Below are 21,624 nucleotides of genomic sequence, written 5' to 3' on the forward strand. Positions count from 1 at the left end.
TTAGAAATATCAACAGCACTAAGGAAGTACTCAAATTTAAAACTATTTTCAAGAGAAATCAGTCGCTGGTAACTTAAGCCAGATTTTACCTACTAACAAGATTGCTGTAGTCAGTATATGCAATTCCAAAAAGGCGTGAAGCTGACTTAGTCCTAGGAAGTTTCATAAAATAGGTAGTTGTTAGGTGGAAAGTTCCCAGAAACTCCTCCTACAAGAAGTTCTAAAGGAAGCATTTATTTGGAGTGAGGACATAGCAACAAAAATACTTTAAAACGGCAGCATGGTCACACTAAATGTACTACAGTTATCACATCCAAGGAAGGGCCTAAAACTCAATGCTCCTTCCCCCTAGAGCATGCATCTGTAAATAAAAAGAAGTTACTGAAATCTCAAGCTTTAACTAGAAGGTACAGGCTGATAGAGAGACTGAAAATGCAGCTATTCTAGGCAACATTTACAGGAAATGATCACTTTGCACTTTTACTCTCTCCTTCTCAAGCAGGAATTAAACTCAGCATTTTAAAATAGACACATTAACATTTATGCCTCTGATTGCAGAGACGACTTCTGTCTGTGCTAGCTGCCACTCAGAGTGATAACAGAAATTTGGGGGGGTGGTGTTTCCACCACATAAGCACTGTTTGCAGCTATAATTTTATAGAGGCATATTACAAGCTAATACATAGCATTCCTCTCCTCGAGCTTGTTTCCCACATTCATATCACCTATACATGGTTAAAACAATTTATTTTTGCAAGGAACATCAACTCAGATAAATCCAAACCAGCAGAAACTCAGTTCCTCCATTTTTCAAACCCCAAAACTTGACTTATAGACAGAAACCTAGGACAGACCCTAACATAGCTCTAATTAGTACAACAGACAGGTCACACAGCTGCAACACTCAAGAGAAGCATTATTGCCATGATAATGAAATAATTATCTATAATCAGTTTGCTCACTTTGGCAATCCAGACAAATAAGACTTAGTACAGTTTAGTGTAGCTAGCTATATTCATGTCTAACCCTACAACCAAGAACTAGTAAATTGCTCAACAAGACAGGTCTGGAGCTTTGACACAGAAGGACACAGTCAATAAACAAGTAGGTAAATAAATAAATAAAAAGTGGAAGTGTTTGTAAAAAGGACAATCACTGGTTTTCATTGATTTTACTACTCTGTCAGCAGTGTCAGTGAAATAGTTAAGATTCCTACCCAAAACTGATGCCCTCATGGAAGTGAGCAAAGTCATACCTATTTCCATTTGAGGACAGCTTACATCATTGACCTGGTTACACTGTTCACATTTAGAGGTTTCCTCCACTCTCATGAGAGACAGAACATTACTTTGTTGACAGTGGTGTTCCTGTGGGGAAGGGACAGGAATGGACTGATGCCAAGATGAAGATGTAATTTGTGGCCAATGGAGTACCATCACCACAGAATCAATCCTACCTTCTTGGGGAAGTGTAATATATCTGTGTTAATTATGGTATGAACACTCACTGAAAATAAATGGAATGAAACAACAGAAGTTCATAACATACCTAGGGATTCCATTGTGCAACAACACTTCTGCCTGTTGACTGTTTAGTTAAGCCAAATAAAACAACTAGCTTTAGAAACTAACGGCAGGGTAGCTCTACTAGAGAAAGTTACTGGAGAATTAAGACCCCAGGCTGGTCAGTCTCACACTCCTGTAACCAGGTTGGTATTATCAAGCCAGTATAGCAACATTTCTTAAGGACAAGATGAGTTAAAGGAATAAAGCAATTCACTTTTCTAAAGCATAGGGTATATATTTAACTATCCTGTGTAGACAAAGCTGCTACATTAGACGGGGTACTTGCAAACCACATGACCTCACAAACGCTATCTTATCACATCACAGGTTCCTCAGACTGACCACAACCACTTAAATCAGACTCTGCCAGCACAGAGACTCTAACTTTGACACGTACTAGTAAAGCAACTACATTTTTAGCTGTCCAGAAGCCTTACAAGAACTTAACTTGTGGGGAGGAAAAAATCTGATGGTCTCTTGTCCTACTGTGCTTGCAAGATATGGTGAAAGAAAAGCACATGATTTATTGTGCTATAAACTTCCACCACAAGTTGAAATGTTTACTTTGTAAATCTGAAGGCTAACATATTTCCTTTCAGGGACAATATTTCTTATCAAGTAAGAAAACATTTATAGAGTACCACATATTTTAGAAGCATTTGTCTAGTACAAACTACCAGAAGGTGTCAATGTGATTGTGGTCAGTATTGAGAAACAAGTGCTTTGCAAGAGTTCATACAGTACTTGTAACAAGTATTACAGTTTCAGTGACTATGAAGTAAGAAAAATGTAAAAAATTACTGAACTAAATCCCACAAAGATTAGCCAGTTTTAGGAAAGTAAATAAAATGACAGTTGCTGAGAGACAACTATACATCTGTCTATACAACACAGAAAGCAAAGTATACACTTCTTCTAGGAAAGGGGGGGGAAATAAGCTTGCACCAGACTGAGTAGAAGAGTATTACATCTAATTATAAATTTTATGGGAGGAATACTAGGCCTCTGTGGACTTGCTGTCCTTTGCTCTGTTCTGATGAAAGAAATATTACCTATTTCTGTTTCCAAGATACCTAAATGCTGACAAATCTGCTTTTCTTTTTCATTTGCCCATGTGGTCTGATCCACTGCTAGCCATCACCTTATAAATATGTCTTCAGAAAAAACAACAACAACCCCCCCAAAAAAAAAAACAAACACAAAACCCCCCTTATGCAAAACCAACCAAAACCAGCATTGAATTTAATAATAATTCACTTTCTCCAGTTAATCTCCTTATCCCCATCATGCAAAGCTATGTACAACTCAGCTTTAGAAGTTGCTTAAAGATGTGCCCACACTGCAGTGATGACCACAACATGATATAGGCACATCTAAACCAAGTAGCTAGACACCAGTAGTCCAAGAACAGCAGGATGAAGCTCAAGTTATTTATCCTGCTTCTGAATGTAGTCAAGTGGTGCTTCAGATAAGAGAACATCTGATTTGATAAGCATTGAATTTGACTCAAAGGAAGCCTAGTAACAAAATTAACAGAGGAAAGGAATAACACTTCCTGCTGGTATCGCATCATTAAGCCCAGATGCTATTGCTGCGTGAGAGACAGGAGCTAGGAATGCTACTAGAAGTGGCCAACCCATGCTATGATACTGCAGAGGGCCACAAGCAGCAGGGGCATTTTGTGCTCATCTATGGCTGATGCAGAAGTCATTCAGCTGCTTGTGAAGATATTCCCTCACCTCCATAGGGATACTGACCTGTGCAGAGGACCAGAAGCACTCACTGTACCATACTGATTTAAGACTATTAGCTAATAATAATTTAAAACCCCCAGGCAACATAAAAAGACTCAAACAAATAAGCAAGCAAACAAAAAGTCCCAGACAATGAAAACCTCCAACCAAAGAAAAACAGAGGAAAAAAAATTTGGCAGCTTGTAAACACAGCGTGCTAACCATTGAAGTTTATGGTATTTAAAACCAAACACTGTTGGCATGGTTTAAACATTCCTCCTGTTTGCTATAGCACATTGAATTTTATTTAGGTGTGGTATTATGTGGCCTGTCTAGGTGTATTTTAAATCCTTCACTCTGATGGCTACAATTTACTTTCTCTTTTCTGTTTTAGTTTCAGCAGCAAAAGCCCAGAAAGCTAACCCAAGTTCCAAAACACATCCCTAATTCAGCCATATTACCAATTGCTCCTTTAGTCATAACTTATGCATTATTTATCCTCAATTACTTAAAGTGTCTTGAATTTTATTTACACAAGGAAAATCTTTTAAAAGCATACTATTTAATCTCCAATTTTTATATCTCTTTTCATTTAGACAATCTTAAAATGTTAGCTCACCAGGAGCAAGATCAGACAAGAGATAACACCTATATCAGAATCTTACTGACTACATTAGGTTCTTAAAACATAATATTAGATCCATTCCTAGATGAACTATGTGTATGTGGGATGGAAGAGTAGTAAGGTAGTCACTACTCCTTTGAATAGCCATCAAGCTTACAGATACTGAAAATGGGAAATACTTCTACAGAAGAACCCTATCTTCTGTACTGCCAATATTCCAGAATTTAATCACCAGAATTTCACTTGAAGTTCCTATTATAAAGCCTTTTAAAAGCATAAAAAATTATTTCAGTGTAATAGTAATTCTCCAGTCATCTGTCATCTTGTTTTTTCCATCACCCATTCTGAAACACTGTTAACATGGGCAAACTTGTAGGTTCTCTAATTGTCGGAACAGTGTACTACACTATCATCATGATTTTACATTTCATTCAAATACCAACAGCATGGGCATAATGATTTGTGCATTAGAAAACAATCTCACCCTTGATTTCCCCAAAATGCTTCAAGTAACTATTTGATAAAAGCATATGTAATTGCAAAGGAACAGGTAGCAGAAAATTAGCTCTGTATTCTGTGCCTGACATTGGTCTGTAGCGATGCCCAGGAAAGAATGTAACAGTAGGCAATAAGCAGCACTACTTCTCCAGAAAGTTCTTCCCAAACTTCAAGCAGCCCATTTTTCAATCATACACAACATCTGTGCATCTCCAGGGCTCCATCGCCACCATGAATTTTGGATGTTACTTTTTTCCCCGATCTGTGCTAACATGGATTTTAGTATGTGGAACAATTTTCTGATCTGAAGGAATTTCATCTTTCAAAGTTGCAAATATCATATCTTCATGGTTTTTTTTCAGTAAATCTCCAGTTTAATTTGAAGATCATAATTCTTGCACTGGAAGAAAACAAATGCTCCCTACCCATCATCTTCATCTCACTCACAGTCTGAATATTTTTTATACCACCCCCACTTCCACCCAGAATTATAAAAAATATTTTTTAATGTAAAAATTACCAAATAATTTGTCAAACCAACCTAAGCATCACTAAGCTCTGATTATTCTTTAGCTGCTTTCAAGGTAAAAACAATTATGGGATCCCTCAAAGTACAGGAAAATCTTGGTCTTTAAAATTAATTTTAAAGACCTATCTTCAACATCCATATTTCTGCTTCCTAAGGAGGAAAAAAAAAAATAAAATCCATGCTTAGTGAAGGATGTAGAATGTTTCTGCATGTTGCTGTTTGCCTTCATAAAGCTGTCCCCTTATGCAGATGGCAAATAGATAGTAGAATGGAATAAACAGCCTCATGGAATAAAATGCTCTGCAGTCCCAAATTGTGGAGCTAATTGTTCTGTGGACTCTAATATGTATTAGGTAGAATTTAGCTTGTAATACAGGAAAGGTCATAAAATTAAAACAAATCTACATTGGAAATACTGCAGATAAATAAGGAACTGAAATTTAAAAGTAAACCAAACTGAAAGCATTCCAAGAGATGCAAAAACCAGCTAGCAGTATGACACAGACAAACTTTACAAAGTTTCACTTGAAATACAATTTAAACTTAAGCACTTCAGTCCTAAATCACAAAGTCTGTATGACTGGAAACCACTTGCTTTTGTCTCCAAAGGTGTCTTGTGGTCTGCCAGTGTAGTTTGTGGGTAAGCACGTCAATTCTAATCTTTTGTACCACTCCTGTAATCTAGGTAACACATACAAGCCTTGCAACATCCAACAGGAAGCAGAGACAGCTGCTGTGTAATATACATAAATCGACTGTATGTACAGAGGGATAATGCATGAAATGCAGAACTTCAGCACTATATAAATCATTTAATTCCATTCAGTTTGAATTAGTGGCAAACTACAAAGAAGCTTTCTTTTCGCAGTATGTGATTTATGTAGAATTTAGTAACAATTAGTTCAAGATTTATCTTTGTCAGTTTTTCTTACACCTTCACTGAATGCAAACTTGTAACAGTCCAAACTTCCTATGTATTCTTTTCCACATGAAGTAACTGTTTTAATTCAGTGCTACCTACTAGAACTGTGTAACAGTAAAAATGAACAGTAAAGATGTTTCACAATAGTTGCTTTCACTTAACATTTAGTGTCTAAACAAAGGCAACTTCTATGAAGTACTAACACTCCAAGTGCAGCCTGAAAGTATGTAACCCAAGTCCAGCGGTGCCATTTACATTACATCAGATAAAGCACATTAACTGTAAGGTCAAGTGACAGAGTGTAGTGCTCACCAGACCTTATTTCTTGTGTCAAAGATGGGGCAACCAAGCTTGTGTACTTACTGATAAGAGTAACAAAGTTGCTTCACAGAAACAACAGCCTGTCAGGGCTGCACAACACAAAAGCATTTTAGGTTAAAATACTAAGCCATATGTTGTCAAGAGTGCTGTAGAGAAACCTTTTGAAAGTGGATGGGAAAGAAAGAAAGAAAATGCAATAACTCATTTAATGAAAATATCCAAAGGCGACGTGACAAATGTCTGAAAAGGCAGAGTGTCTAAGTCTAGTGCACATTAAGAGTTCTGGAATAAAAGTTTACCTCATAACTTCCTCTTTGTGACCATTCTGAAAATTTCAGCTTTTTACACTAGTTTCTGCCTTCAGAAATAAAGCCATAAGGCATAAGCATCTAACAACTTTGTGACCAAAGAAGCAACTTGGTCAGTATGGAAGAAAGTGAGTGTAGCATTAATCTGACACCAGATATACATAAGATTAACAGGACTAGCTATTGGCTAACAAGAAATACTGCAGTCTCTGAGTATCCTTCCATGATGTACCAGCTGCTCTTTGAATGTTGACAGGGTGTGTAGAACTCAGAATTTTAGATAGTAATATAAACGATGTTCATTATTTTGATTCTAACCCATATCTGGCTACTCAAGTTAGTGCAAAGAAAGTTACATGTGAGTACAATCTAAGATGGTGTGTGCAGAGCAGGTGTCTACTGTACAAGTCTCGTAACCATGTTCTCAAAGCTCCAGATTTTGCCTGTTCGCTCTGGGCAAGTGTTCATCAAATACAAGTTTAAGACCTACTGTGAGGAAGTCAATATACAATTCAGCTTATCACACTACAAAAAAAATCAACTGGTTAGGTATAAAAGGAACCAGGCAGATATCTTGCTAGAACAAACCAAAACCCCAATATAGTAATTCCATTTATAGTTATTTTATTTTATTTAAAGGTAACAGAAAAGGAATTATCTTTCACTATTTAATTTACCTTCCACATTTAACAGCAATGTGCCTCATTGGTTTAGTTTCGAATGCCATAGTACCACTTTCCAACATGGGCAGTTTTACTCAGTAAATGAAACACAAAAACTTAACTTTACTACAAATAAGTCTTCTTATAAGCTGAAGACTGACTGAAGCATTACTATTCCTAGGTGAGTAATATAAAAGCAGCTGAAATGTATTCTTTAGGCTGCAAGCTGCACCATATTTAAGGTGTATTGAAAATTTTGAGCTCAGAAAAGGAAGATCAAAGTTATTTCAATAGACTCACATTGCAACAAAGGGCAAGTGGTTGGAAGTTTTAAAAAGTGTTAACAAAACCTTTAAAAATTAAAATGAATAACCTGAAATTGTATATTGAGAATCCTGATATGTAGCTGATTTAAGCTACCACACTGGAATGGGTCTGAGAAATATCTTAAATCTGAGGGTCAAACTTTCCTCCATTACAAACTTAAGAGCAAACTCACTGCAGCAGCCTGTGCTTCAAGCAACACCACCTCAGCACCCCACACCTTTTAGTGAAGAGAATTCAGCTTTAGATCTCAGGCATTGACACCCTCTTCAGTGTTGTCTGGTGCTCCTCACTGGTGTTCTAAGGTTTGCCCTGAATGTGGCTGCTAGCCTGGTTTTCAAACACTGATGGAACAGTAAACCTCTGACTGGAATTCTGCAGTTAGGATGAATCATGTTGTTGCCATATCTTGGTACCATCACCATCTGATGGACTATATCACAGAACTGAATTAATGGTATTTAGCTCCTCCAAGTTCCACCGATACAGGAACATGCATTAAAATTCCGGGCCAAAGACATGAAACAGTGTTTTATCAGAAGGCCAGAATATGGACTTATCTTGCAATTCCCTATGTTCAATATAGAATTTGCCCATTATTTTGTTCCATCCCTCAGATAGAGAGCTTGCAATTCTTCTGATGTAAAATTCTGTAAATATGCAGTAGTGGGGGGGGGGGGGGGGAAGGTTCGGTAAGTGGAATCAACATTGATGGCCACAGCATAACATTTAATCTTGTTTCACATACACCCATCCCACCCCTATCTTCAACTATAACATTTGCACTAATTACGTCCATTTTAAAGGTTCCACGATATTAGATGGTAACTATACAGTCACCAAGAACGCTTTTCCTTTACCAGTGCCTTTTACATATTAACCAGTTGGGAGGTTGTGGTCAGCATGTCATATACACCATCACCCTATCTTCAGGAAGATGAATTTGCAAATGTGTAACGCTTTCCTCAGGTTTTGCGGAAGTAGAATCAAAAAGCAGCTAACCAAAAAGCAAAGAACATGGTCATTAATGGATCTACATATAAAAACACTTCAGTGCAGATCTAAAAAAAAGTTAGGTTATTTAATCAATACTGACTAAATTATACTAACATTTAGCAGTTGAGGCCAAACATTTTTCTCTCTCCCTACTGCCATTTTACTCAGATGCTGCTGTTTCAGGTATCACAGCAAGCAAAGTTCTTTGCTTAGCAGCTATGTTAACATGAGACTTAATTGTTATTTATTAGCACAAACTTACCCATAAGTACTACATACATTTCAGACTTAACCTTGCATTATCTCAAAATCAGCTCAGAATGAAGGATTGCTGTGCCTGAAATATAAGTTTTCCTCCAATGTTTTTATTTTAAAACCAAACAAATAGATATGCAACCATGAGAGGGAAGAAAAAAAGAAGCAATTAGTAAACAAGGACTTCCAGGCTTTAAGAAACTCTATGTAAGGGAGCATTCACAAACACTGCCGAGGTAGAACATGACTACTACATAGAGTTTCTTCCTACTATTTCTATTTGTCCTAAAATAAGATACTTTCCTATATTGTTTACCTAGTTTGGAAATTAAAATTAAATTATAACAAAGCACACATGTAGAAGAGGAGGGTTCATTAAGATTTGTCTAGATGTAACTGTTTAGGAATCACTAATATTACTCATCAGAGTATCCATTGTTCTGGGAGCTAATGAACCTCATCTTCATTCCAACCTGTACACATCAACTTATACACAAACACATACACAACTGCACATCTTCATGACAAATGAGTTGCTCAGCCAGGCATATGACAAACGCTTGTATAAATGATGCAACAGCTTTCCAACAGGAATTCTACTTTTCACCAAAGTAGTGGTTTCTGGGCTTTTAAACCTACACTGAGCAGAGGAAAAGATCAGTACAGTGCCTTATTTATTCATAATGCAAAATAAATATCCGGCTTTCTTGGAATTCTACAAGCAACTTACTTTCTTGCAAGGTACCAAGCAAGCTAGTTATTGCCCTTTAACCAAAAAACCCAGGTTATTGATTCTAAATTTGTTTTTAAGTGAACTTAATGATTGCTAAAGGTGCTGGACTAATGGCCCCTAGAGACTATCTTCAATCTATAGCATAGAGAGTATTCCAAGATCCTCCACTATGTTATAACTCCCAAGGGACTGGTCCTAAAAGGTTGAATCCACTATGACTGTTAGGAAAACGCTATCTAAACCTAAATGAAGAAAGGATGTATTCATTTAACAAAAGCAGAAAAGATAACAAATAAATAATTAGGTTGCACTGCTCTATGATACTATGGATTTAAGCAACGCTATTAGAGCTGAGTATTCGAAGATGCATGGAAAGTGCAGCAGAGTACAAGGCAGCACATTGCATTCAGGGAGCATTAAGTAAAGACATTTCTTCACAATGCAGGGTGAACCGAAATGAGGCGGCGAGCACAGGAGTTACATAAGCTGTTTCGGGACCTTCTGATTTTTTTTAACTAACAAAGTTACTACAACTATTAGAGCAAGGAAGTTCGAAGGCAAATTTCATAGGTTGAAGGTTTTGGCAGTTTAAAGCTTAAAAATCTGTTAACTGGTATTAAGCAAGCATCCTTTTTCTTTTTAAGCAATCTCAGTATACAACCACATAAAATTCATGCTCACAACAGCAAGAACGAAAAAAAAAATCACCTATATCCACATGTGGACTCCTCTACTTGCACAAATACATCTTATTTTCTAACTAAGTTAGCCTTAAAGTTTGTAGCAAAGACATAAAGGGGCTTATTTTCATGCACACAGCTCCAAATGCAGTAAATGCTACACAGAGAAATGCGATTCACTCATGAAATTAAGGAAAACATCAAGACAGGACATAAATGTTGCCCTCATTTAATGTCAAGTCACACAACTAAGCAATTTTTTGTTCTCTTACATGCATAGATGAAGGAAAAGTGTAACAGTTACTTTTATTGCAGTCATTTAAAATAATGCAAGTTGGCAAAGTCAGGTACTGAAGCTGTACTCTTAGATAAGCAGAACTTGCTAAAACACAAGAGATAAGAAAAAAAGGTGTGATTAGAGATGGTAGTATTTTATCACTTACCTCATGATGCAGCTCAGCTATCTGATCTTTCAGTTCTCTGATGTACTGGTTAGAATCAGATTTATTAAGCTGCCCTTGAATTTTCCCTTCTTCTTTCTGTTTTGGTTAAAAAATAAATCTTATTCAGATTATTTATGCATATGCCACATTTAAAAAAAAATCTTATTTTAACTGTCTGCCTATTTTTGTCATGAACCAAAGCTATTCAGCCATCATCCAGCACTTTTCATCAGGTTGAAGTTACAGCAAGTATCTAGGGGCATCAGTGACTGAGCTGACCCACTCAATACCAACCATAGTACCGGCAGGATGCTATGGAGGAGCAAGGAGAATTAACAAAGCCTCACATGTGGAATTCATATCCAAAGTACATGGCACATGCAATTTAGTAAAGCATCCCTACAGAACTATCAATAGGAACATATCTTAGTGTACATTATTGTCACCAACACAAAGTTTTCATTCAGTAACAAGCAATTGACCTTTGTTTCCAAGTGCCAAGTAAACAAAACATGGGTTTTCCTTGCAATATAGAGCATGAGCCAAGACATACGACATATAACAAGCTTTTTCTCCCCTTAAAAGAAAAAAAAACAATTAAAACACTTAAAATATTGTGGTATTTATCATATAGGAGTTCCAGAGAGCATTAAGTGAAGAGACATCCTGTAGAAGCAATGCTGTGAGAGGTACAAAGTACAATTAGCAAGTGAAAAAAAAATAGAAGAGCCAGAAATTAAAAGGAACATGAGATTTCTATCACTTGTCAACCAAATGCAGCTCCTAAGTTTCAAGATGCACACAAAGGTGTCATCTGCACTCAAATGCCTACAAGATTAACTTTCATCTTGTCTCTAAAAGGGAATCATAATGTGACTGCAGTCAACTTGGCAGATCTGAGATACTTAACCACCCTCAATGGAGAGGGCAGCCCATGTTTTCAGCTTGCTACAGTAAGTTAAGAGCAGCTTTGGTTCTTTTTTTTTTTTTCCCTGAGTAATTTACGAAGCAGCCACCAGCTTTAAGGCACAGAAGCATCTTTATTTTATATAAATCTTTACCTTGACTGTAAATCACATTGTACCATTACATTACAGAAATACAAATATAATGGGAATAACTGGTTTTGCTACTTGTAGCTCATTTTGATGAAGTTTTAATTATACTTGAAAGCTAACAGGCACATTCAAGGTCATGTGCAAACAATTTAAATAACTTCAAGAGTGAAAGGTGCTCATTATTCCTAAAAGCTTTAATATAGAGATTCTTTCAGATCATCTATTCAAAATATCAGTATCAGGACAGAAAACATACTAGAACATCAGTGGAAAGGGTAATATATCACCTTCCAAACCCTTTTGCTGCCTTGAACACTGTCAGTGTTTGCAATCTCAAAGCAATTTATGTAATTTCAGACTTCATTTTTCTTGCAGCAAAATATGGATTATATTACTAAAACCCCCAAATTTGTCATGTTCACTATTAAGTCACAGCATTTGCAACATGGAGGCAGATCCTTTAATTCCATATTGAATCAACTTTCCAAGGCAGCCTAATGGCTCAACTTCACAAAAAATATTAATATTAACAACATTAGTAATTGTTCCTGTACTAAATAGGGTAACAGACACCCCAAAACCCATCACCTCTCTCTACAAGGATGACTACTGGTATTGGAAAAGCCAAAATAGAAGCAATATAACCTGTAGACTAAAAATAATGTTGTTTAAATCTGTGTATAGAAAAAGCTTCATTGCCATCAGAAACTAAGATTCCAGACAAGGAAAATGACCTGATCTCTTGTGGAAGCAGGAATATATGACAGAAATGCTTGCCTACATCCTTTCCCTCTATTTGAAACCATGACTTTTCCATTTAAGCCTCTTGTTCTATTGACACCAAATTACTATGTAACCATCCACTACAGTATGAGAAAGAGTAAAGAAAGGTTTTACTATAAATGGATGCCATAGCACTTTTAAAATGAAAGTGTGATGAACAGCTGAGCAAACATTCAGACTGAGTTCACAAGAGGACATGAATCAGGCATTCCCAAGACAGTAAAAACTAACAGCAGAGGCAGTAACATTTATTAGCTTAAATTTGGCACTGTACAAATAGCTGAAAGTTATTCCTGTATACCATATTGAGTTATACACATTCGGTATTTTTAAGCAGTTTTACTTTTACCTTCTATTCCATAACTAATACTGTAAAGTTAATGCAGATATCATAGAGTAATTTGGCACACACATTTGCTCATGGAAAAACAGACTCTAGCTCAAATCAATTGGAACTGAATGTAAAGCATAAACCTGGCTCGAAAGATCCTCAGGGTTAGGAAAGGGTAAATAAGTTTCAGGTTTCTTTTTGGAGCTAAAGATTCTGTAGTGCTGACAATTCACCAAAATGCATTTAACACAAAAAAGTAATGCTGCAGTGTTTTTCTACAAACATATTTCTCAAAGAAAAGTCATGATGTGACTTCCTCTTGCAACATTCAAAACACTAGAGGTCAGAAGCTGAGCCTTTTAACTGGCTGCAACAGAAACCATATATTTCTACCTAAATAAGCTCATATTCTATAAGCTACGAAGTCTGTCTATGGCAGGTAAAATGGAAGGATGACATAGAATAAATTTTAGGACAAGCTATCAGAGCCTTCTTCACAACTTCTGTTCATCTGTCTGAGCAATAGCAAAGAAAAAGTCTACCTTTTTTTAATAAGCTAAGTTGATCATATCATTAAATTTATTTTTTTAAAAAGCCACTCATGCAAGTGCAGTAGCAAACCACTGGAAAAAAGGGCAGGAGTCAGACACTACAGCATTAAAATATTTTTTATTTCTTAGCAAACATTCATCTAATTTTGAGAATAGATAAGTCGACAGATGAAAGTTTACATATTTCATACACGTGTTTCATAAAAAGTAGGTTTATCTGCCAAGCAGGTTATCCAACATTCTTTAAAACTGTGAGAAGAGACTGATATTTCTCATCAATACATACCTTTATTTTCATACAAGTACAAAATGCTACTATCATCTGCAAATGGTTTCACTTTCCAGTCATGTTTCATCTCTGCATTAAGTGCAATTACTTTCCAGCAAATTTCAAGCTTCTGATAAGCATTTGTTAATCAAATGAAAATTTTAATGTGAGCAACTTAAGTTTGCTAATAAACTTCTTTAACAGTAGTACTTCATTAGGACAGGTTGACCAGTCTGACTCTCCCCTGGAGCACCTGTGAACTACTGCCCCATATCCTGGGGGTATACAAGGGAGAAGACACGGGCATCTCCTCAGGAAGCTACAGAGACCAATGAGGTCACCCCTTAAGCCTTCTTTTTTCCAAGCTAGACAATTCCAAAGTCTTTAATTGCTCCTCATAGGACTTAACTTTCACAGCACTTTTAGCAGCTGTGCTGCTCTCCACTGGACACATGCAAGGACTTTCATATTCTTCTTAAATTGTGAGGTCCAGAACTGCACACAGTACTTTAGGTGAGGCTACATCATAAATTACTGAACAGCCTCACTGAGATAAGAAAAATTTAATGGCTTTCATATAGCTTGAGTTAATTTAATGCCTCTATTGTAGCATTTACTTCAGTAGGAACCAGGTCTTACATTCTGCATTGGTTGTATATTGTGATTTAATAGTTTTATACTACTGTGCTTGCGTAATTTTGTACTTCTGAAGAAAACACTTAGATCCGACTCAAAAGTGAATGCTAAGATCCCACTTACAACTTAAAAGTCTTAAAGGTATGAACATCACACATTTTAAAAGGAAATAGCATAAGCAATTAGTAATCTCTCTTTCTTTTTTTTTTCATCTAAGATTATACACATAGGATGTGGGTTGTTGGTCTGGGCTTTTTGTTTGAGGGGGAGCACTATTACAGAAAATCTGTGTTATTTGGAGAGGTCATGACACCAAGAAGAGTAGCTGGTCTGTATGCAAATCATAGCCATTTTAACTTTAACATACAGTGAAAAAGCCAGATAACCTATCAATAGGCAAAGTGTGAGTATTATCAGCATGGCAAAGCCATGAAAGTTAGTGAATTCTGAAATCGAGGGATTTTGTTTAAAAACTCCCCACAGTCCTATGTGACTGAATCTCTACATCCATTTTCCTGGGGTAGTGCTCCTCCACAGTGCCACCGCTGCAGCGCTTGCCTCCTCTTCCCAGAAGGGTTTTTGAAAAAGCAATGTCAGTTGGTATTATATTGCAATTAAAGCTCTATCATCTCAATTTCACTGGTTTTGAAGATTAAAAACTCTTCCCAGTCTTATCTCCTTTAGCAGATGAGCTGCACCAGCATTAACAGAGTCAGAAACCCCTCTATCAGGGAAACAAACACCCCAGTGGCCAGGTATCACCTCTGCTCAAGCACAAAGGTATTCATAACAATGTAAGCAGCCAATACACAATCCAACCTCCTGCTTCAGAGACTGTGTATTGAAATGGAGTAGTAGCATGGTCAGCGAAGCAGGAAGTGAGCCCTACAGACCAAAAAAAAAAAAACCAGCAAAAAAACAACACCCAAAAAACCCACCAGCTGCTAAAACAGAACTCACTTAGGTCCCTGCAGTTTCAGAAGCTCTCACCTCTTTCATCCTGCTCTGAAGTACTAAGGTGACTGCACTCATGTGCATACCAAGAGCTACACTGATTGCTCCCTTTCCCAAAAATCTGCTTCTTAGAATTAGGAAATCTTACCAGTTGAAATTCATAGTTGTAGTATCATATTCAAAGACTCCTTTGTCTGGCTTTCTAAGAAAACCAGCTTTCCTGTACCTTAAAAAGAAGCAGCAACACACCTGATGCCTGTTGAGAACTACTGAGCATGCAGAGACCTCCTAAACTTAAATCAGCATAGGACTAGTATGCATAGCTGGCAACACAAGGACAGACTGCTTCAAAGAATGCTGATCTTAAATACCTGAAACCATTACTGTATAGTGTCCCCAAAAATCAAGTATAGTAGTTATGATAGAACAAAGTTTAAATAAATAAACAAATAAACCACTGGAGACCACATGGGCACATTGTAGGCCTTAAGGCTGCTTTGGCTGATCAGCCAGTGCCTAAGTTTAAGGTATAGAAGATCAATGCAATCAGAATTCAGTTTCTGAAACACTTTTGATCACATCAGAGTAGAAAGAGAAATATACATCAACAAGAAAATAAGCCATTTTAAATAAGAAAGCATCCAGTGTTGCTTTCACTTCAATAACTGCTAACTTAAATACAGAAAACCAGATCCAGTGGTGCTATAGGCAGCCGAAATACTGGCACACCAGATGATAAAACTGTTAACTGAGAAACAACCATCTTTAAAAAAAACAAACAAAAAAAGTCTACAGGGTTGGACATTTTCCTAACACCCCTAGCTTGATCTTTTCTGACTTAGAAATATTTACTTGCTAGCAATTCCCCTTAGAATCTTCTCATGGGAGACTTTTAAATTCTTACTCTGGGGCAAAAGACACTGCATTAAAAATGTAAATGAAGTTTATTCAGAAGGGTAAGTGTGGTAACTAGTGTCCTTTCAGTGACTTTACAGTGACTCATTCTAGACTTTCAAAAAACACATCACTAACATCACACACCACTATTGATAAGACTGAAAAAGTTTCCTGTAATTTGAAAAAATTGAAACAATTTCTTCACTCAACAGTCAGTACTTGGAAAAGTTATTAAACAGAGGTCATAGAAAGGCTTCCTTCTAACGAAACAGTGCTAAAAGTTTAAATTGTGGGGGAGAGAACTAGCACAATCATGGATTTCCTTTCCAGTTGTTCTCAAAGCAGTTTTGACATGGTTAGATAGGGTAAATGCAACAAAATTCTCTGAATCTGCCAGGAAACACATCAGGAGGAAGTGATGTTACCCCTGGTCCAGATCAGCTTAACAAAGAAGAATGAATCCTTACAGATAGTTTTAGCTTTAAGATGACTCAGACCTAAAACCAGATTCCTATATTACAAGTGTGCTCTGCACCTCCTCAACCCAAACCAGCCATAGTATTAAGAGGATGCTACACGACACCAGCCTGAACAGAAATGGAAGGAGAGAGATTACATAGAGACTGCAGCTGCACCAGCTCTGCTTCCTCAGTTTGTGTACAGTTCCACAAGCTCAGGGCTCTTGCACTAGCCAGCTGATTAACTCTAACTTTTACTGATATAATCTTCCCTGAATTTCTCTTATTCTTCCTTCAGCTATGGCAAAGAAAACAGAAAAACCCCAAAACAACCACACAAACACACACAAAAAAAAACCCCACCACCAAAAAAACCAAACAAGGGACCAACAGGATTGCCAATGCAACATGCACTCAGAAGGAACACTTGCTATTAGGCCACGTGTAGCAAATCTTGGTAGACTTCTCTGTGAAGCTTTAGGAAAGCACACGCAAGCAAAAAGCAAGTGGGTTTTATAGGCTGGTATTAAGAAGTTACAAGCATTTGCTTACTGGAGTTTGAAGCTTATCAGGCCAGTTCAGCTGAAAGTAAGAAAGACTAATTCCTGAAGAAACAAACTTGAGGTTTTGCTGATTAACTATAGACGTGTTGGGAGACTGTATCTATTCCTTAGCCACGGCTGTCTGCATCTCACAAAATGATGGGACAAAAGGGAACAGAGTGCATGTAGTTTGGCCAAAACAAGTAACTTATCTATGGGATGTGAGCCTCTAACCTTTGCAAGAAAGTAGAACATATCCTGCTAAAGAGAACAGCTTCTCCCCTATGTGGGGGTACAAAAAATAGCAGGCCAGCCATCCAAAAATCCATCCTTCACTTGTTAATAGTTTGCTTAAATGTTCTGCTCAAAGTCCAGAAGCCTGCTAAATACTTCCAAGTCATGTTTGCTTCCCAAGCTGAACTAGCAAGTGAGAGAAAACAAAGGCTGACAAAGTAAACCCTTGTTTATACATAACTTCAGGGGTTTCCTTCCTCATTTCTGCAGCCTAGGTATATGCAGCATAAGTTAAACTTCCATTTATTTTTGCTCAGGAAAAAGTCCTGCATTTCTTTTGGTTAAGAATATCCATCCTGTATTGGGCTGTAAGTTTAGAAGCCTAGCATTAGGAACTGAATGCCTGAAGAATATACCAAAAGTAGCTTCCTAGCATCATCATAAACTGACATCTTGCTGCCAAATTACATCTACTATTACAGTTATCTCCTTCTCCCTCTGTCATTACTCCTAATCAAAACCAAGAGCGACCCAGAAACTGTGATTTAAATCTAGCATTTGTGTAATGTCAGATCAGTTCTTATGTGGGAGTAGTGATACACCGTGTACCAAATTTAACACCAGTGTCTTGCACCTACACCTACATGAACATTTAAAAGAAAACTGCACAGTTTAGGTTAAGCATTGCTATGGAACATGTGGACCTGGCAGTGAATCCCTAGAGCTTCTTAGAAAAGCACCATCCCCCTCAAAAAAGGGAAGGTTATGTGGCAAGTTAACTTCCTCCTTTCATCTTTATCAGCTTTGAAATGATATGACAAGCAGACCTATGTGTGATGCTGGGTGTTAAAAGCACAATTACTGTGCAACTGAAACCTCCACTGCAGGAGTAGCTAAATACATTTCTGGTATTAAATATTGCATTTAAAAGTCATTAAACCCTTAAGAAGTCCTCTGCTCCCCACATAAGGTCACAGCAATTCCAGTGATAAGTTGAATCGAAGAGAACGGGAGGCAGCTCTTTCTCCAGTGATGAAGGTATCTAGAGTTTCAATTTCCTTAAAAAGCAGGTTTTGTTTAAGGTCTATTATCAGCTGTATGTTTTACTGTTTACAAGCTTGGTGAGTTAAGGTTTTCCTACTCCATTATTACTTTATTTTGGTACAGGTGTTTCAAAGGCCTTTGAGGATTAGTAACCAAAAAGGAAGTTTTGATTATAAGTTTCATTGTTACTGGCAAAACACACTGGTCAAAAATATCTATTTACTTACTGAATCTTACAAAAAATAAAAAAGTCACAGCCAAATAAAAGCATTTCAAGTGAGACTAGAGTCTCAAAAAATAAGTAAACTGGCATTAGAGGAACTTATTTCTACTAAATCACTTTTGTTTTAAATATCTTTATACAGTTAACACTCCAAACCTGTATTTTACAACTGAAGAAGTTGTACTTCAGACCAAGTGTAAGTCTGAGATCAATAGTTTACCAAAAGCCTACAAGGGCAAAGTCATTTAATTAGAAACACGAACCATGGCTACAGGATGACTTCATACTTCAGACATTTTCAGTTGTGCAGAAAATCGAGCTTATGAAGATAATACAGATCAAGAAGTCATTATCAGGCAATCATCTAAGAACACCAAAAAGATGGGAATTTGAAATGCACTGCAGTAGGAAACAAAAACAAGGCCACCTAGAATATGAAACAAACTAAAGATTGCATCATGCAAAGTAGTAATTGTGAAAAGGAAGGAGAGATGAAGCAGATAAACAACTGAACATGAGACACTGCAATACCATGACAAAACAGGGACAATGTAATTTTTGGATGTATCAGACAGAGACGAGAAATAGATTATGTTCCTGCCCTTAACTTCTTTACCTGTGTTATGACAGGATATTATCAAAATCTGCATGCAATTCTGACACCTATGGCTTAAGCAGAAATATGGGAAACAGGTATAAAAACATTAAGCACTGATGATTGGACAAGTCAAACACCAGTAGAAGCACAACAACTTCTAGAGTCTGAACTAACATAAAAATAATGCAAAATGAACACTAAAATTTCACCTACAAAATCACACTCGTTGAAGTAACCTTCAAACTTGATTTAAGTAAAACGGTAACACACAAGTAAAATATTGACCTAAACTCAGCTACTCATTATCTTACTAGATGATAAATGATTCATATGCAGTGCTTACTAATCTAAGTATTTCTAACATACAGATCACAGCATTATGTGATTAAAAGAAATGATTGCTTTATCTTTCAATAAATTTAGTGCCTGCTGTGCTAGAGGAAAAACAAAGTGAAAATTCTTTATGCAAGCTCAACAAAATGTATTGGTACGTTCCACAAATGAAGAGATTAAAATGTTGCAAGTAGTTGAGAAGGCGGCTTTGGCACAATGCAGTAAAATCATCACTTCAAAGGAAAGATTTCAGAGGGAAGAAAGCAGCAATTCCAGGATTTAAAAAAAAAAAAAAAAACAACAACAAACCAAACCCAAAACCCAAAAACAAACCCTAGAGATTAACTAACTTCTAAATTATGAATAATAGCCAAGAAAATCTTTGCTGACACGCGCAGCAGAAATCAGACAGGACAACAGTATACAAGTACGGGAAGGACAGATTACAGTAAAACATTGATTTTTCAAAGTCAAGAAACAGAGTCATTTCTGGTTCTCTCAAGGGAAAAGGGAGTTCATGAGACAGTGGAAGCTCCAAAAGGAACTGAAAGGATAAGGAACAACATAGAGGCCAAAGGATGCATCTCATGACATGGCAGGAATAAGTAACATAGCTCGTATCAAGATTTACATCAAGGGAGTAAGTTTTACTTCGCAAAGTGCCTTGTATTCACAGTATGTCAATAAGGAAAGAAAGTGGAAGAAGGGAAAAACCACAAAGTACAAAAAGTAATCAGTATCAAGTTACACATTTAATGCCATCGCTTGTTACCTGGATTTCTAATTCAGCAATATGCTGTTGGAGTTCAGCCACAGCTGCGATGCGGTCTGCCTCACGGAGCCGCACTGCCATCACCTCTTCTTTACTCTGAAAGAAGTCACAGATTGAAGCTAACAAATAATATCTGTTTCAGTTGATAAAAGACTGTGCACTGCTGTTACCCAGAATCATGCAGGTTAAGAGAACGTGATACACTGCTGTGTTGAGTATCATACTATAGGGCATACGCTTAAGAATTCAGATTTTATTGTAACCCACAGAATTGTGCAATTGACTGATACTGATTCTAAACTATAACAATCTTTAAAAAAAATAAAATCTATGTAGCCTTGAAAAGATGTTTTCACTTTCCAGGTCCAGAAAACAGGGGTCTTGCATTCCAGAAATGTTATTCTGTAAATTAAGGAGGAGTATCAATGTTATAAAAAAACCCAACACTCGCCTCAACTTTTGACTTTATATATAAAGAACAAAGCTACACCAGAGTTACTGACTTCATTCTCTGCCTAAAAAAAAAAATACATTAAGAAAAAACCCAAAAGGCACAGATATTCTCAGCCTCATTTAACTCCAGCTAACCTAGTCACAATATACAAAAAAGATCTGCATGACAGTTTAAAATAAAATTTCTAATACCTATAACCTACAATTAGATCTCTGGTATAAGTTTAAACTATAAGTTCACCTATAAATGAGTTTGGATAAGAAGGAAATTTTCTTACTTCCGGTTTCATGAGGCAAGTCCTCAAGACTTCGGAGCACAAAACAACTAATATTACACTGTCAGCAGCTTGGTATCACCACAGAGAGAAAACAGTGGTAGATATTGAGTGAGCAACACTTTCAGCTAGAATGCAAATAATTCTAGTGAAGACACAGACTAGGTTCAAGGACATCTACTGTTATGGCAGGCTGGTGTAACTCCACAAACTGCAGCTACTGTAAAACAGCTGCAGTATTTCAGTTACCATAACATGTGCTTCCAAATGACAGTGCTTAACTGGACGTCATCAGACAATTTGTGACTGAATTGAACATGCCAAAGTTTATCCATAATAGCTACTTGAAAACATGCTGTTTTAGAAAAGATTCCCGTAATGAAGGTACATCTACAGGATCCAATTAGCAGCACTGGTAATCAGTGGAGTCCATTTTGGGGAATCCATCATGTACCAGCTACTATTGCTAAATTCTGATGCGTGACTGCTTGAATGAAGCCAAACCCACAAGTCCACAGGATTGCATGTATTTAACTGAAAACTAAAGGACAGACTGGCTTAGTTTGACTTTGGTACCCCAGATGAGTCAATAGCATTGCTCTAGATGGCACTGATGCTTT

The 21,624-nt window shown here is 36.9% G+C and overlaps 1 protein-coding gene across 5 annotated transcripts in view; it reads right to left on the reverse strand.

Moving 5' to 3' along the window:
- The window catches only part of EVI5 (ecotropic viral integration site 5), a 74,063-nt gene that overhangs the window by 10,758 nt on the left and 41,681 nt on the right, over positions 1 to 21,624 (reverse strand). For all 5 annotated transcript variants that reach the window (XM_068141262.1, XM_068141259.1, XM_068141258.1 and 2 more), the window contains 2 exons: positions 20,277 to 20,372; positions 10,595 to 10,690 (listed from right to left, as the gene is read on the reverse strand). In XM_068141262.1, the coding sequence (XP_067997363.1) occupies positions 10,595 to 10,690; positions 20,277 to 20,372 (192 nt within the window). The remainder of the gene's footprint in view (positions 1 to 10,594; positions 10,691 to 20,276; positions 20,373 to 21,624) is intronic.

This window comes from Melanerpes formicivorus, unplaced genomic scaffold, assembly GCF_026170545.1.
Source record: "Melanerpes formicivorus ecotype bairdi unplaced genomic scaffold, bMelFor1.0.p_v2 SCAF_7, whole genome shotgun sequence".
In the NCBI taxonomy this organism is placed as follows: Eukaryota; Metazoa; Chordata; class Aves; order Piciformes; family Picidae; genus Melanerpes; species Melanerpes formicivorus.